General features: G+C 34.5%; 1 protein-coding gene across 2 annotated transcripts; it reads left to right on the top strand.

Moving 5' to 3' along the window:
* Positions 1 to 253: 253 nt before the first annotated feature.
* Positions 254 to 17697, top strand: LOC123766216 (DNA repair-scaffolding protein). 2 transcript variants are annotated; one of them, XM_045755213.2, is made up of 15 exons: positions 254 to 330; positions 2488 to 2587; positions 3212 to 4510; positions 5868 to 6055; positions 6475 to 7029; positions 8474 to 8703; positions 10035 to 10183; positions 10543 to 10652; positions 10793 to 10975; positions 11758 to 11986; positions 12746 to 13058; positions 13756 to 13890; positions 14359 to 14564; positions 16744 to 16797; positions 16969 to 17697. In XM_045755213.2, the coding sequence occupies exons 2-15, from the start codon at positions 2540 to 2542 to the stop codon at positions 17089 to 17091; spliced, it is 3822 nt and encodes a 1273-aa protein (XP_045611169.2). In that variant the 5' UTR covers positions 254 to 330; positions 2488 to 2539; the 3' UTR covers positions 17092 to 17697. The 2 variants fall into 2 exon arrangements, with proteins under 2 accessions (XP_045611169.2, XP_069177258.1); XM_069321157.1 differs by lacking the exon at positions 254 to 330 and adding an exon at positions 497 to 538.
* Positions 17698 to 18902: the final 1205 nt, after the last annotated feature.

Genomic DNA, 18902 nt, shown 5'->3' with positions numbered 1-18902 from the left:
CATAGTATTTTGCATCAAATTCTACTACTTTTATTTATACATAATAATAATACATAAATAATACATAAATGCGCCCATAATAATACATAATATATTTTATTTATAGTGAGGTAAATTTTTTAATTTATGAAATCAACAATATACACAACCAAAAATGCCTATAATCTATTGTATTCATATATCTTAATTAATAAGAATATTTTGTGTTAAAGTATACTAACTATATCATTAGCATTTTAATGAGTAAAAAGCAGATAAAAATATTGATATTATCAGCTATATGACCCGGTGTTATTGAGGGTGGGACCTCAGGCCGCCACTGTACGAGCGGTACTCAAACTTATTTACTTATGTATTTATTTACGTATTAATTTATATAATAATTTAATTCATTGTGTCAGGGGACAGGCAGCCAATATACACACACATTAGAAAGAGTTTATTCAGTGTCAGAGTAGTTAACAGATGGAATGCATTAGACAGTGATGTCGGTATCACATCACTCGGTACACTCGGTACATCGCTCGGACATCACTCGGTACCCCTACTCAAATCTCTTAATATGTTAGATATTAAGTCACTGCACATTCTCTCATGTGTATTATACACATATAAAACGCTAAACTATAATGCCAATCCTGATCTTAAAAGCTTCATAGAAGGTTGTAACAGAACCCATGAGCACCACACCAGAAATAAATACAGTTTTGATATTCCTAGAGTACGTCTTAATCAAACTAGAAATGCTCTGCAAATCAAGGGGCCCAGAATGTGGAATGACCTTCCCAACCATGTTAAAGACTGTACCTCTCTCAACCAGTTTAAGATAAAAACTAAACACTACCTAATAAATTCCCTGTAATCTACCTCACTCCTCTATTGTCAACCCATGTCTGTTATTTTCTTTTTTTTAATCAACACTGTTTGTCAACCTATTGTATTTGTGCTGCTTTTTCAGTCATGTTCCCCCTTTTTTTTTTATCTTTATTTGTATTTGTTCTCAACATCTTTTATTCTTTATGCTCAATTAGTATTAAGTTCTAGATATTAATGTTTTTTCTTGCCCGAAACGCATTGCGTAATAGTGGCTTTAGGCATTGTATGTACTAGCTCTATCTATATATCAATCCATTAATGTAACATCACTTGTATGTATATACCTTACCTGAATAAACATCTGAATCTGAATCTGAATCTGAATCTGATGTGGTGGAGGCTGACTCCATGTTTCAAATAAGATTATAACAAGGGTTCGACCATAGCCCCTCAACAAGCTAACTACTGGATACCTATTTACAGCTAGGTGAATAGGACCATGAGGTGATAGGAAACGCATCCAATCATTTCTGTCCTGCCCGGGATTCTAACCCAGAACTCCCGTTTGTGAGTCGAGAATGAACCCTATTACTACCAGAACAATTTTATGAGTTATTTTCTTTAGGTTAGGTTTAAAGAGAAGTAAATGTCATAGATTATAAATATAAATTACAATTATATCATTATTATTACAGCTGGGGCGAACTTTAAACAGTTCTTCGACTACACTCCATTGGAAGGTGTGTGTATCAGCTAGGTAACGTGATAGACTAGGCAATCTACTTCAATTTGCACCTAATATCCGTCTAAATTTGATTTATTTTTATTTATTTATTTATTTATGCATATACAAGAATGTACATAAGGAATGTGAGGATACAATTATGGTAATTACAGTCTTGTAAAGCCACTAGCACGCGCAGCGTTTCGGGCAGAAACGCTGCGCTGCAGAAACGCTGCAGAATTTTATTAAAGAGTTGACCAGAAAACAGTATACAGTAGTGTCAACTGGTGACAACATGTAGGGTTGCAAAATGGCAAGTTCTGAACATTACTGAAAATGTTGAACTGCGGTACCTTATAAAATTAACTTACCCAGTAATAAGGCTTTTGCTAAGTGTAGCAAGGGCTGCAGTGATCAATCAGGGAGTTTAGTACACCGTGACTATAGTACTTGTTTGGGAAGAGTATGTATGATCATATTGTACACATTTTATATGCTCCATATTTTGTATTTTGTAATTATTCTGTGCACACACTATCAATGTCACACATTTTTTTATCTTATGGGTTGGGTTAGGTTTTAAAATCTATATACAAGTTACCACTTGTATATTGATTTTAAAACCTAAAATATGGCACATAATATTTCCCCTGTTTTTAATAACCAAGTACAGTGGTACCTCAGCTTATGAATTTAATCCGTTCCCAGAAACGGCTTGTGAGCCGAATATTCGTAAACTGAGCGAATTTCCCCTTAAGAACTCTGAAGGTACAGCATACATATATGACATATGCTGTACCGTCTAACTTTTTTCTTTGTAAATTCACTAAATTTAAACTAAATTCACTAAATTTATTCACTTCTAGTTATGTGTAACGTGTAAATGTAACTTGTTTATACAGTAATTGTATTTTAAAAAGTATTTAATGCATCTTACAATATTACAGAATAAGAAAACCAATTCCACATCAATGAGGCACAATTGGTTGTGCTCCAGCTATGTCTATGAACCTCAGGAGAAAGAGTAAACAAGATGCTGCTTGGGAGGTATGCAGTTGAATTGTATTGTTAATTTTTCAGGATATACAATACTGTATTTGATAATTATCAACTAAATCATTTATGTCAAGATCCTGCCTATAGTAGTTGAAAGCTGCTGGGCTCACCTACCACATATACTATGCAGATTCAATTCACACTTCTCCACCGACTTATAAGTTTACTTAAACTGCTTCTAATTTTGGGATTAAACTTCTCTTAAATATTTAATAATTTTATAAAAAATCTTACTCACCTTCATTATCAAAATAACTATGAACTATGCATGGAGACATGAAGATATTCACTATTCAAGTCATGTAATCATGACTTAATAATGGTCCATGCTGGACCGAAACTTCACTTCTTTTATTTTCAGATTTGCATGTTGGGTGTTACCAGTGTTATACTTGAACTTATAGTTTGGTAAATTTGTAAAGTATTGCTGTTGTGCTTTAGGCATATAATGTTTACATACTGACCAACTGATTTATGTGGGTAAACATTTTTTAATACTTTCTACAGCACTTGATTTAAAGTGCCAATTTGAGTATATACTGTATAGATGGTATTTATTTTCACAGGTAAATTGCTGAATGTTTTTGTTTCAATCCAGTTTATTTACAATTTCAGGGATGGAATACAAGACAAGCCTGCCTTGGGGAATTTTTGCCCCTGTCTCCTGAAGTATCATCAAGTCAGTACTCTGCAATTGAATGGTCAAGCAGTGATGAAGAAAATGACCAGGACAGACATGAAACCAGTAAAATTACTTCAGTTCCAGGAATACGAGCCATTCACTTGTCAAAAAAGAAACCACAATCGTCAGCTTTTCCAAATAAATTGGAGTGGAGGGCTGAGCCAACTAAAGGTAACTCACTGAAGGAAAAGTCAGAAGCTAATGAGTTATATCATGCAAAATCATCAGATCCCAGATTGCCATCTGACTCCCCAATATTAAAAAGATCTCATATAGCAAATGTAAATAAGTTTCCAAGCCTTACAAACCAGAATAAGAATTCAGATAGTATATCTTTGAGCATATCTGATAGCCATCAGTATAACAGAGATTTTAATAGTGACACAAATTTCCACACTGCTTCACTTAAGACTCCTGAGAAGGCAAAGGATGACAACACACTATGCAGTGATACAAACTTGATATCCCCTATTATAGGTTCCCAGCGTAGTACAGCAAAAGGACACATTCTGAGAACATCTATTAACGATAATAGCAATATTATCACAGAGCAATGTTCTCCTGTTCTCAGATCACAAAATATAGTAAAACGAAGAATGGTATTAAGCAAGCGACATTTAGTTAAAAAAAAAATCTTTGATTTTGCTCCAAAAGAAACAAAAGGTGATAATGTAATTCCAGAATTATGCAGAAACCAGACTGGAAATGAAGTCCATACACCTGCTGCAGAGATCAATAAAAATGAGGATCCTGTACAGTCTAAAATCAAGAGAAGAAACCTGAGTCATGCATTTTCTTGGTTGGAACATAAAAAACCTAAAAGTAATGAAGAAAATAAGGATAATATAAAATTAGATCATATACCAAAACAAGCATCTTGTGTGTATACCGAACCTCAAAAAATCAACACTGATTCTTGTTTAATGAAGAAAAGAATGTATATTGATAAAGAAGTAACATACCATTGCTTAAAAATTGGTAATGATGAAGAGAGAGATTGGCATTTAAGAAATAACTCTCAAAATCAGAAAGCTTCTAGATTCTCAGCTCTTAAAGAATCTCTCCTCCAGGATGAAGAAGACACTTGTGGTGATGATGTTGACATTGAACAAAGCAGTTCACAAAACAGTATTTTAAGGAGTGAAGTTGCCGATAGTCAGTCAGATGTTGGAATTGACAGTATTGCTTCACCGTGGAAGCAAGTTTCGGACAATTCTGACAAATCTTCTCTGGTAAGAATAATACTGTATGTCATTGACACTAAATAAACTTACATTTTAACCATTGAATTAGTAGCGGGTTAATTAACTTTCTCACCTATGTAAACATCAACTGTGAGGAAGTGAAAGAGGTACCCACACTGATGGATTTTTTTTTTTCTAGGCTACACACTTCAACATTAGCTTGTGAGCTGTTAAAACTTTCCCTACTTTTATAACTTCAAATTTGAATATTTTCCTATTCTTTGTCTTCCTTTCTGACCTATTTAAACCTACTCAGGTAATACTAATTTTATCTATGCATTATTGTTTCTAACCATAGCAAAAAAAAAACATAAGCTATATAGTAGAAATCTTATGTAAGTATTTAAATTTTTCCATTAAATTTTTAATGTACAACAGTTGATTGTACACCATTTGTACAATCTGTACACTAATTGATTGAATCTGTACATCAGTTGATTGACAGTTGAGAGGTGGGACCAAAGAGCCATAGCTCAACCCCGACAAGCACAACTAGGTGAGTACATATCTAGGGAATGAAGCACATTTAGTCTGACTCATAGTCCTTTGATCAGAAGAATGACTCCAAAGGCCACATTCACCTTGCCTATTAGTGACTATAGAGTGGGGCAATCTCTCTCGGTGCCCTGCCTACTATCTTGCAAACCACTCCACTATGTAAAGGTTCGTGTGGGGTAATGAAATAAACAGAGCTGGTCACTGTCTAGTCAAGACCTTGGGCTGAGTTAACTCTTCTTGCCTGGTAGTTATTATTAACAACAACTACGGGAATAGCATAAAAGATGTACTTTATATTTGTGTAAGTTGAACAAGATATTATACATGCCATTTTGTCCGGGCCTAAACTATTACAGTTCTAAACAACAGAGCTGTAAACCTTATCAACACTGAGATAATATACATTCTGTGTTGCACAAGTTGAAGATTTAATTGAAATGACTTGCTGATAACTTGAAATACAGTACAGTTAAAGTAAGGGAAATGTACATTTATGAATATTTAATGTCTTTAAAGTAAAATTTACAACTGTACTGTTAATTTGATTATTTTTATGAAATGAGGTGAAAACATAGTAATACTGTAAACTTATTAAACTTAATAAAAATTAATATTGTATTATACTAGGGTAAGAGACGTCACTTATTTTAAGCAATACTACTGTACCAAACATTCTAAATTTAAAAACATTAGACTAAGTACTGTATATGCAATGAAAGTTAACAAACTTGTTTGTTAAATAAATGTTTTTAACAATTTGTCTATTCGACATGGACACACACACACACATCTATAATTTACATAATAAGCATGCAAAACATATTAATATGGGAATGATTATTTCAAGGCGAGTTATGATGCCGCCATCTCTGTCGAGTCAGCTCCTTCATCTGCCCCGGCAACCATGGCACAGGACGAGAAACTTGTAACTGGTTCACATTGGATCAGAACCCTCCAACAACATACACCAGAAAAGCCATCACGTGGAGGAGCGACAGAAGGTGGGATGGAATCAGCCAAAAAGAGAGCAAAAAAGTATGTCTAATTTTTTTTGTTAGTCTTCAATATCTAATGAGAATACAGTACTGTATTCACATTCATAAATTGGGACTATAGCATAACAGTTAATTATGAATGTATTCCTATTTCACAGGTTGATACCATAAAATAAAAATACTAATGTCAAAAGTTGGTAAATATTAAAAGGAAACAGCCTACTTTGGATCGAATCAATTTAATAAAACTTTGTTATAGAAGTGGTAGCTCTGTAAACCATTACACGTGGAACTGCTCGAAACCCAGTAGCTCTCTACTCTTCCCCAAGGCTCTATTGTTGACTTTGTTAGAATGATTAATTTCCTTACATACAAAATTATGTATGTACTATGTATTATCATCACTCTTGCCTATAATATTGTTTGATGGAATATATACCCCTGTACTTTTTTCTTCAGAGATGGCCACGGTGAGAGACTACGTCGACTGATACTGTCGTGGCAGTCAAGTGTTCATATGTGGGCCCACCAGGTCTCTCTCACTAATGCACATTGCCAATATACTGAAATCTTAAAGGATAAATTTCAGACTAGACAGGCAAAATCTGTGTTTCACACTTCCTATGCAGGAGTTACTGTGAAGAAGGAAATTTTGATGGATAGTTCTAGTAAAAGTTTGCTATCACCAGCAATTAAGAATTTGCAAAATGCTCTCATAGAAAGTCCTGTATCATCTCCTGCTGCTTCAGGGTTAGCGAGTATACAACACCACTTGCAGATGCCAAAAAGATATTTAGAGGTTAGGATTGTGAAAGTTGGGGGACGGTTGCCGAGCAATGCAGCTGTATGCGAATTAATCCTCCGAAGCCCTGACATGGAAACTAATATAAAACAGGAAAATGAAAAGGAAACGTGTGGATACAAAGAAAAATATCTTGTGTTTTTTGCTTTGCAAGAGCAGAAAGTTAGCATCACCCTGCATGTAAATGATGTGGCCAAAATTTTCTCCCCATGGTAAGTATTACTTACATCATATTTAGAATAATATACAGTATTATAAACAATGCATGTGCTTATCCTGTAATTAAATAAAAATGAACTCACTGCATACTAATAATGTTGCATTTCATTAACTCAAAAAGAGTGGTGCATGTAAACTTTTTTTTTCCAAAGAATATATCAACTAACAGTCAGTATCCTGACATAACATAGAAATTTTGCTGATGATTACTTTGTTGATCTTGCTACCTTTTGTAAAGCAGCAGTCATTTACAAGCACTTACGGGAATTTGTCCTCCTCGATATAACCTCTGGTTTACCTTGTAAACCATGCCCTCCTCAATATACATTGAGCATTCAAATTTGTTTTGTTAAAGAAATTGGATAGGATAAAGAATTAATACATGAAAAAGGTAAAAACAGTAATGTTAGGAAGTTATTGATAAGTTTGAGAATGTGTAGATGATTACTTAACCTAATGTAATTCAGTGTGATTGTGGACAAAAATAGAAACTGGAGAAACCATGTGGTGAAAACATTGCTATACTTGCTTAGCAAATGCCAAGACCTAGCTCTGAATCCTGGTCAGGGCTGAATGATTAGGCACTGTTCCTTCAATCCACTGATCTCTGTGTATCCAGCAGAATTGGAGGACTTGGATATAAAAAGCTGCTCAGTATTTTGAGAAAATATTGCACTGAATAACCTAACCAGTTCCACTACCAGACCTAGTCTCCAACATATAAATAAAAAGATAGAAACCATCGTTTGAAGTGCATATGGTCTCATTCTTCAATGAGTTATTTTCTTGGAGGAAACAGAATAGGTAGTTTGTGTGTGTGTGTACTCACCTAATTGTGCTGGAGTTGAGCTCTGGCTCTTTGGTCCCGCCTCTCAATCGTCAATCAACAGGTGTACAGGTTCCTGAGCCTATTGGGCTCTATCATATCTACACTTGAAACTGTGTATGGAGTTAGCCTCCACCACATCACTTCCTAATGCATTCCATTTGTCAACCACTCTGACACTAAAAAAGTTCTTTCTAATATCTCTGTGGCTCATTTGGGCACTCAGTTTCCACCTGTGTCCCCTAGTGCATGTGCCCCTTGTGTTAAATAGACTGTCTTTATCTACGCTATCAATTCCCTTGAGAATCTTGAATGTGGTGATCATGTCCCCCCGCAACTCTTCTGTCTTCCAGCAAAGTGAGGTTAAATTCCTGTAGTCTCTCCTCTGTGTGTGTGTATGTACACCTAGATTTCATTGAGCATTGGTTAAAAATAAGTATTTTTAGTGGTGTTCTTTAAGCTTTGCTACACCTGTTCAATATATATTAATTAGAAACGATACAGGGTTGCAAGTTACAGCAGTTTATTGTTCTGTCATACATAAATGGTTTGACATGAGCCACTGCAGATCTCTATGGTCATCTTACTAATACCTGACACCTATGTTGCAGGCATCAACTAGATCTTCCTTCCTACAGCATTCCCACACTATTTACGTCGTACTTTATCATGCATCAAAATGACCTTACTAGAACTACAGAGCAGGTTTTGAAAGATGACAGCAACTTGGAAAATCATGTAAAGACTGGTAGTGCAAACAAAACCTTGACATCATTTGCAAACAAATCAAGACTAAAGAAGAAGATAATTCTGACAACTTGGGCCTGCTTATGTTCAAGAGGTTGGTATTAATTATTAGCTGTACCACAACAGGTCTGTTAACAGAGAGAATGTTGGCTGATTAGTACCAAATGAGAACAGTGATGAACAAAGCTGTTTCCATGGCAGCAAAATATGTGCTGATTATATATCTATTCTGAGACAACTAGTGGAGAAGGCTTCCAAGAAAGTGGAATCATATGTGGAAAGTAATGAGTATGTACTATGTAACTGGAATAATAGAAAGTGATATGAAAACCTTTTATTCGGGGAGTAGAGCATGTGTGTAAGTGTTAATGGTGTAATGAGTGACTGGTCTGATATTAATGTATGAGGTTGTGAGAACACAAAGTGCTGTCAACAATGCAGAAAAAGATTTGTTTCTCTACAATAATATAGGACCATACCATGGTTGTTCAATGTATATATGAATGAGGTTATGCAGGTCAAGGTAAGAATACTACTAAAGGGTGTAGAATTAGTGTATTGTGTGTGTGTGTATATTTATATAATATATAATTTTTTTTTTACAGGCATCATTCTTACCCAATTTGAGTTTTTAGGAGGATAGAGTATGGATTGAAAATATCATGAAAAGGTGTTGTGATAAAAGCAATTTATTAACATTGTAAGATTGAGGATAGTGTATTAACATTTATTTATTTATTTATATACAAGAAGGTACATTGGGTTTATGAGAGTACAGAGGATTGAAGTTTTACATTCTTGTACAGCCACTAGCACACATAGCGTTTCGGGCAGATCCTTAATCTAACATATAATTTTTAGAAGGTAATTTCTACCTGATGGTTGGTTAGGTTTGGTTGGTTAAGATGGTTTGGTTAGGTTCATAGAATGAATGAGTGAAGATTGGTAAAGAGAGAGAGAGAGTATTGAAATGAATTTGAGGGTAAGAGGAGAAGATGGTAAAGAAGATGCACAGATGGTTAGTGATAGGGAATAAGCTAGAGGGAATCTGTTTAATATGTAAAAAAAAAATTTAGTTAAAGTTGTTTTACACAACTCTCAAGAAGAACTTGATGCCTAGTTGTATGAAGCAGTTGGGTGATGCTTTGGTTTTATTGCCGAGATTTAACAATGCTGGTTCCACATGATGCTGCAATATGTAATGTGCAAGATATGCCAAACAGATTCTTTTTTAATAAATTTAACCTTCTTTTCTGATGCTGCTCTCTTATTTCTTCTTGAATGATGTCTTTACACCCCATAATGATGAATAATTTACCAAATGATGTGGCATTAATAAAATAGTGATTTTCATTTAATAATTACATTGGCCACATTCTATACATACAATATACAATATATTTGTTGTGCTTTAAAACTTTGCAGATGAAACTGTGTTGCCATCGATGTGTGATGTTCATCAGCATGCTGCTCATCATCCATGTGTTCCCCAAGTCACCAGGACTCCCACATCATCACCTGTTCACCCAGGATTCACTATTATAAATGATACACCAGAGGAGACTCCTTTACAGGTAATCGTTAGTATATTCTTTTGAGAGTAAAATGTTTGATCCACAAGTTGGCTTAACACTTAAATATGTAGATAAATATTTTAAATTAAAGATGGGGAGTATATCATTATTATAGCATTAGTATATGCTATAATAAACATTGTATACTAACTATAATAAACTTTTTATTGTATAAACATTTATTAGTTACTCTCCATACCAAAAACACACCTTAATTATTTGACATTTATTGGAAGACAATAAATGCAATGTTCAAATATTTTGGAGCATTGTACATTGCATTAACAAATAATTTGAGAAACACAATGTTGCCACATACTTGCTAATTGAATTATTGAAATATGAAATAATCTCTGCAGAATGAAGCTCATCCTGCATGGACAATTTTGGAAGCTATAGAAAAATGTGGAGGAGTCTCGGATGTTCCTGTTACCATTACTGTTCGCATTCATCGCATCATAACGCACAGGTTTCTTGGGCTTCTGTTGCATTTTCCTCATTCAAAACATATTTTCCACTCAAGCCAAATAACCCAGAGAACAAACCAACTGTAATTATTTTATATTAGTTAACATGCAATTACTGATTTTCCTTTTTGTTATATAACAGGAAAGCATCAGACATGATAAAAGAGTGGGAATTAGTGGGCCAAGATGCTGCTGGAGTGTTCTGTTCATTTAAAATCCCCAACCGTCCCCTCGCCTGTCAGCTGACTGAATTACTGGAAAGAGGAGAAGGTTGCACGCATACATTAACACAAGTCACCATTCATCAGCGCCTTACCAATACTCAGTAAGTTGATTTGATTTGATCAAAATGTGAACACTTATTGAGTGACTAATGAATACCATTGGGTTTAACCACAATAGGATAAAGTGACAGCTAGCCATGCCTGCTAAACTCCTGTTTTTCAGTAGGCACCTGGTTGGATATAATGTAACTAGAAAACAACATTATTGTGGGTTATACATGGTTCCTGGATATTTCAGAATATCCTTACAAGAACGTAAGGATATTCTTGAAGTATGTTAAGTAGTAACCAAGAGATAATGATACAATATTGGGTTAACAATGTAAAATGAAGAACATCTTTGCTACTACAATTTTGTTCTAAGAAGACATAAATTGATGATTCTTTAAGGTGCATTGTAACTGTAATCACATCTGTTTCAATATTAATGTACAGTTATAATAACAAAGTAATATGTAAACTGAACACAATATAGAGTACAATTTAACACATTTATAGATGTGTAGTTTTAACACACTTATAATGACATTAAACAAAGTACATTTTATAAAGTAGAGAGAGTGTTATAATTTTAATAAATTATAATACGATAAATCTTCATATGCACATAGATGTGTCTTGGATTTTCCACAGATAACTTTATCCATAGATAGTTCATGGCAGTGTGATCTAAAACTGTATTGAAAAGAAGTAAAAAAAAGAGTCCCATCCAAAAAAAACCTGTCAATTGAGTGATGTGATTGAAATAAATACATGCCATTTAGGAATAAGTATTAACAAAATCTCTCTGTTCATGGACTTGATTATGACATATTACTTTCAGAAATCCTGCCTTATTCTCTCTGATATCATCACTACACAAAGCCTACCAGACTGAGATATGCAGTGATCCACTCTTGTACCCACTGCTACAGAACCAGACTTCCTGCCCATCTCAGACATACTGCTATGTTTTTAATGTCCGTCTGGGGCTAACTGAACTTTTGCACACTGGAGACGAAGTAGTTATTCCAGTTTCGCTACCTTATTGGTCATTAGATGGAGCACTGCAGGTTGGTGTCTTGATATTTGTACTGTCTAAAAATAAGATGTAATACCCTCTTCGTAAAAATCTAAACAATAGACACCAAAATAACTGTTAATGATTACAGAAGTTTCAAATATAAAAAGGTAAGTGGAAATTTGCATGAAGAGGAATATTAATATCTTAAAAAAAAGAGGTACTGATAAGGGTTTCTTAGGGTGAAAAGCAAAATGAGGGAGATGTCAAGGGGCACTGATAAGAGGCCTACTGGCAAAAAGTTGAAAATAGATAATTTATATTAAATCAGACCTGGGCATTATAAAATTAAGGGTTTCTAAAATTATTAATGCATTTCTGATTTGTTTTGATTTAAATTTAATTACTGCTTTAAAAATATAGATGTATTTAAAGTATAATTTTGTTTGTATACTATCTACAGTAATAAGAACATAAGAATCAAGGAAACTGCAGAAGACCTATTGGCCCATACGTGGCAGCTACTGCCACGTATGTGGCCATAGCTGCCACATACATTTATATCCACCCAAATACATTTATATTTGGGTGGATATATATAAATGTGTATGTGGATACATATATCCACATACATTTATATCCACTATTATTTATATCCACCCAAACTGATGATTATTTGTTCATGTACACTTGTACCAACTAGTGGTATAATATAGTTTCTCCATCCCCCCAAAGTGACTATTATTTTCTAATTCTGGCAATTAGACAATAAGCTCTTTGTTACTCATTAAGAGCTTTCCAACTTCTGCAGGTACTTTGTGATGGGCAACGCGGCTGCTTGAGTCTCCACATCCTTTACAAAGTTGATTCATTTCTCTACGTTGTGAACAAGGTCATAAAAACGGAAGACACTCGTGATTCTATAACAACCCAAGACAACATGGATCAAAGCAAGAAAAGGGAGTTCCATAGTAAGAAAGAGGCCAGTAAAAATGATTTTGAGAAACAAAAGTTTCTAGTGAAAAAGATAATGGTTGGAAGTGGAACGGTACTGCCTTCATGGATACCAGAAAGTGGTACTGTGATGCAGAGTGCTCTTCTGCGGGATGTAGTTATATGGAATGGTAAGTGTAAATACAAGAGTGTAACCATTTGGAAGAGTCTGTCAACTCAAAGAGAAATGTAATATTTAAGACTAAATTCTCCCATGTGAAAAATAGTATACTGAATGTAGGTATCCTAAATGTTTTAACAATTAAATTAGCATTACCTAACATGGTAGATAACAATGCTTAATGCACTTAATTTTTTAAGAGGGAATAAATGTTTTGCATTTTATTTCAATGAAAAATCCAGGTACCTAATATAAGTAGGTCTTATATTATTCATAAGAACCTTAACAAAAAATTGCATTTAAATTAATATTAGTTGTTTACCTAAAGTATTGAGAGCATATTCCTTAGTAAAACTTTAGTAAAACTGGGTCAACTGTACTAGAATTGTATTTGCTGTATTCCCTACGTACCAACAGCAAATGCAATTCTTGTAACAGACAAACAAGAAGCAGCAGTCAAGAAACTAACAGAAAAATAAATGTTAGGAAGGATGGCAAGAAAAATAAAATGAAATGATGGAATATAAAGGACTAAAATATTGGGTAGTGTGTATGCTCCTCTACCTGCTCTTCCTAAGCCAGGTAAAATAAATACTGTACATAGTAGGTTTCACTTACTGTTAAACTGATGCAATATTCAAATGATTGAATGAAGGAGGTATGCTTTACTGAAAGTATCTGTGTTCTAAAAGTAATGTGTTTCACAGGGAATGTTATGGTGGATGAGTATACCTTGGTACAGCAGCAAGAAACTTGTATGAAAATGAGCTTATCTGCTTTACACAAGATTCTTTTACCGTTATCTGTTCAGACACAGCATCATGATCTCACTCTCATCTCAGGTCGGTGGTAATTAACATGATTTCTGTTTATTTGCAATAAAATAGTAAATATATATAGCATTATTAGTCCTTAAAGCACTGCCTGAGTATCTAAGCCTTTTAGAACATACTACTAGTTGTTTAAAGTAATAATTCATTGTGTTGGGGGACAGGCAGCCAGTGTATCTATACATGTTAGGCTTATATCGAGGTCTCCCCCAAGGTCCAGTTATTTATCCCCCAGGATGCAATCCCACAACAAGCTGACAAATTCCTGGGTACTTATTTACTGCTAGGTGAACAGACATATTAGGTGATATGAAATCACCTAAACATATTAAATTAGAAGAATGTTTCACTGCATATCATTTCTGTTTATGTACTCAAAACTTGTAAAGATATCATTGCTGACTCAATGTTCAGAAACACCTTGTGTACTCTTGTGCTTATAATACTGTGCTGAGAAAAAATCTTATGTTTTATTTCCAGGCAAAATACTAAGAGTTGATGAAGAAACTGCATACACTTGGCCTACTTGTGGTGAATGCAAAAGTGATAATGTACAAGAGATGCTAAACAGTACAGTAGACTGCTTAGCTTGTGGACAAAAATCTACTATTCCTGGAACAGGGTATTGCCTTGAGGTGTGGCTTGACTGTGGATTAGAGCTTAAACTTGTAGAAGTCAAAGTGAAGGTAAGGCATTGTTTCTCCAGTTACAGCATTGTATCTTTCTCTACTACAATGATTGCCATTTGTCTAACATGCATGTTTATAACACCCGTTTCTGAGCTGTATGGTATTGTCGCTCCAAAGGTTTAGTGATCATCTGTGCCATATTATGGTCAGGCCGGGCACATAGTGTATAAATGCTACAATAGTGTATGTATATAAACTAAATCATGTTAGCCTTGAAGGACCATACATGGTACAACTTCAGTTCAACGAACCATATGAGTCCAACCTAAATTTGTTGCAGTGAGGTATTCTTTGCAACCGGAGATGCCTCTAGGATACATTTCCCACGCTACATAGGATAATTTCTCTTAGCAAAATTTTCATTTCAACCTATAATATAATAGACAACTACCAAATGAATATGTCAGCAAAAAAATAATTAACCACATTTAGCTTATTTCTCTCATCCCCAGCTTCAAAACTTATATTCAAAAGATAGTAGGCCGATACCTAAGTGAACGAAAACCTTGCCAATTCTACATAAAAGCAAACCATAGAATTTGGTTTAAATATCTGTAATTTTTTTCCAGGGCTCCAACTATTTCTTGTAATGGCGAGTCCATCTACAAAAAAAAAAAACATGGTGGAGCCATATTAAGTTTAACATTCATACCCTAATATTTCCCACGCTCTGTAGGCTGATTTCACCGAGCAAAATTTTTATTTCAACAAGTCATATGAAGGAGAACTACCAGGAGAACATGTCCATAGAGAGATTTAACTACATCTAGCATAATTCCCATGCCATAGCCCTGAAATCCCATTTTCAAAGGAAAAAGGACTCATATTACTGAACAAAAACCAAGGAATCTCAAAATTAAGAATGAACCATTGAATTTGGCTTTTAATATGCTCAGTGGCTTTCCCAAGGCCCCTTATTATTTCTTGTAATGTTGTGGCCATCTATGAAAATCATTAAAACATGATTGAAGGCATATTAAGAGTTATCATTTGCCTAACAAAAAAAAATTCCATAATGCGAAAAAAGAAAAAAAATTGAAACACCTGTCTGGAGATTTGATCAAGGTTCCACTGTAAACGTGTTGTGAATCATAGACGATGATAACCACCCAGTGGGGATAACAGTTATTCAAAAAGGTCTGTTCTCAATCCCAGAGGAAATAGATTCCAGCAAATAGGTACATATCTACCTAAGAAGCCCACAATACCCTAACTAGCAGTGAAAACCTCCATTTAGTCTTATTGACAGGAAAGAATTGCGGAACTCGGCATAAAGTTCTCGCATTGGTGTACCTTGCAAGAGTGCAAGAGAGTATTTTTGGTGGTAATAAAATATGTGAGCTTCATCATGCACTCTCATTATTAGCAGGGCAATTGCTTTTAACCACATCATCCAAGATATGTAATGTGTTAGTAACTGGGGAAGTATCATTGACACATTATGTAACTGGAACCTATTCATTCTGGGACTGACAACAGACTCTTCTGATTACATTATATATTTCCCTTTGCTGGGTAGCTGTATTCCACTGTGACATCCAACACCTTCATATGGTTCTACAAGGATGCTGCATGATCTAGTTTACACATATGTGGTCCTGTAGTATCAGTAATTACCTAAGTGATTAATTACTCTCATCCTGCAACTACTTAAACGTAGTTGCAGGATGAGAGCTACACTCGTGATGTCCCATGCCATATACGGTATATCCTGTCTGACTGTGCCATGAGTCTAACAAGTCACAGAGGCTTATTACCTTTGGAAGTGACTGCATAAATTTGCTCAGATAGGAGTTTTTCACAAGCTCAAAACATAATAATTTTCAGTTTTCCCTTATATAGTACTTGCATACCTTTATCTCCAAATATATTCCTGAAATATGTGTTTGGTGGCTGTACATATGTTACATTTATGTTTAAAACAAGAGTAAAACATACTGTATTATAATTTGTTTTAATTAAATGTATGTAATTAAGTGGTCTTTGATTTAACTAGGTCAAAGTTTAATATAAAGGCAAATTCTCTGAAACATTATCATATCTAATTATTCACTTGATCATTGATCTTCAAAAATTGTGCCTACTTATTCATAGTTTAATGTGAATCATAATTTTTTAATTTTAAGGCTGTGAAAACTAATTGATTCAAGTACTAACAACATGATTATTTATACAGCTTTACCAGAGATCTATTGAAAAGCTGCTGTCAGCCATTAGTGGTTTACAAGAGGTTAGTACAGGTTAAATTTTGTTCATAACTTGAATGAAGTTACAGTAATATGAACTTTGATCATATCTTAATGCGTTTAATTAAAAAAAAAATATCAGTAAGTGAAGAAAGAGAAGGTAATGATAAATGTGTATTGTGTTAAGTACTTGAATTATAATTCATTTTTTTCAGGAATATGATGCAGTAACACTTGTAGGGCATCACATCGGACCAATGGTGTGTGTGCTGCTGGAGACCAGGAGAGCAAGACACACTCGCGGCCAAACCTACACGCTTACTGAGCTTCCATATTAGATTTTATTACAAGTTTAATTGTATAGCTTGGTAATACTGTATAGTGATAACATCTCACTTAAGTCATATTGTATCAGACTTCAAGTACATATTTATTTGAATTTGGAATTTGTGTGATTACCTTTATAACTTGTGATGATTTCGGGGCTCAGCGTCCCTGTGGCCCGGTCCTCAACCAGGCCTCCTTTAGAGTGGAACAAAAGTGAGGAGACCAGTGTGGAGCAAAAGTTGTGTAACATTTTGCAGAACAGTCTACATTTGTGCTTTACTTTGCCATCTAAAGTACTGCATTGGGGATTTCTTAACTTTTGATTATATATGCACACTACATGCATCTCCTTTATTTTACTGTTTATAACCACACCACCTTTATCTTACTGTTTATACAGACACACACACACACATCTCCTTTATCTTAGCCCTCATAAGTGCTTCCACTTATCTTATTCTGACATAGAAATCTGTGTGCAAATATATACCTCTATATACAGTATTGGTAATTAGTATAATTTTGATATAAAGAATGTACAGTATTACAGATCGATATATTTTACTTATATATTTGTCATTTGTTGTGTGGTGAATTAAATATTTTTGTATACACAATTTATTTGCTTTTACCCACTACCCTAGGTAACTAGAACAGTCATAATCAAAAAAAGATTTTTTCAATATGAATAAAATATAGTTGGTTCAAGAATCTGCAATTATTTGATACACTCTATTATTCATTTCAATCAATTTTGATATGGTCTTGTATTATATTTGAATGTGTCACTGAAGCTATGAAGCTAAGTGCAATAGTCTTCAGTTTTCACAAAATAATTATCTCGATTATATGAACATTTAACCTAGCTGGAAGACTATATAAAATCAATCTTTTCATACTGCATTCCAGAACTGTATGCACTGGAACAGATGTACCTACTCTACAAGAAAGCAGTATTATTCACTATTTAAGGCAGTGTCTGGGATGCTCCCGGACGCAGGTTCGAATCCTCGTAATGGCCCTTGTAGATTTGTTCATTTGATGCATCACGTTAGTGTGATCTCTGTGTGTTTCAAGTATTATTCATTTATTCACATTGAGCAAAACAGTCAATTTAGTCTCACATTCTAAGTGTTATAAATCCTCTCCCACTTATTTTTTTTTTCCAAAAGACTTGATTTAACAGCAAAGCTTGTTTCTAATGTACAATCATTCACTTTTACAAAAAAAAAATTGCCACTATGAGATAAAATGTATGATGATTGAATTTATTATTTGTACAGTATGGTACCCTAAATATGCATTCTTTTACCTTAAGTACTTTTTTTTGTTGAATTAATCCATATATTCAAGCCAAGTAATTGCCAGATTTATTGGAGTTAGAGGCAACAATATCATTAACTTTAATGAACACTGCATTGATGCAATGCGTGATGCAACATAAAAGTGCACTGCAACACAACATTTGAGTACAGTACACCACATGGTAACAGTGCAGCCCGTCCTCTCAGACATTCACAATGTCACTAAACTGATGTACTAAACCAGGTACCAAAGGTACTGTAACGTACCCGAGAACCCACGAATACAGAACAGGACATCACGTCAATTTTGCGAGCCACTTGATCTTTAGCACAGCAGTTTTTGTCCTTACGGGATTTATACACATCAACATCACAACACAATTCTGAGTGCATCACAACAATGCTAAGTGCATCACAACACAATGCTGAGTGCATCACAACACAACACTGAGTGCATTACAACACAATGCTGAGTGCATCACAACACAATGCTGAGTGCATCACAACACAATGCTGAG

Source organism: Procambarus clarkii, chromosome 9 (assembly GCF_040958095.1).
Source record: "Procambarus clarkii isolate CNS0578487 chromosome 9, FALCON_Pclarkii_2.0, whole genome shotgun sequence".
NCBI lineage: Eukaryota > Metazoa > Arthropoda > Malacostraca > Decapoda > Cambaridae > Procambarus > Procambarus clarkii.
The sequence above is the reverse complement of the archived record's forward strand: the minus strand, read 5'-3'. Positions and strand labels throughout refer to the sequence as shown.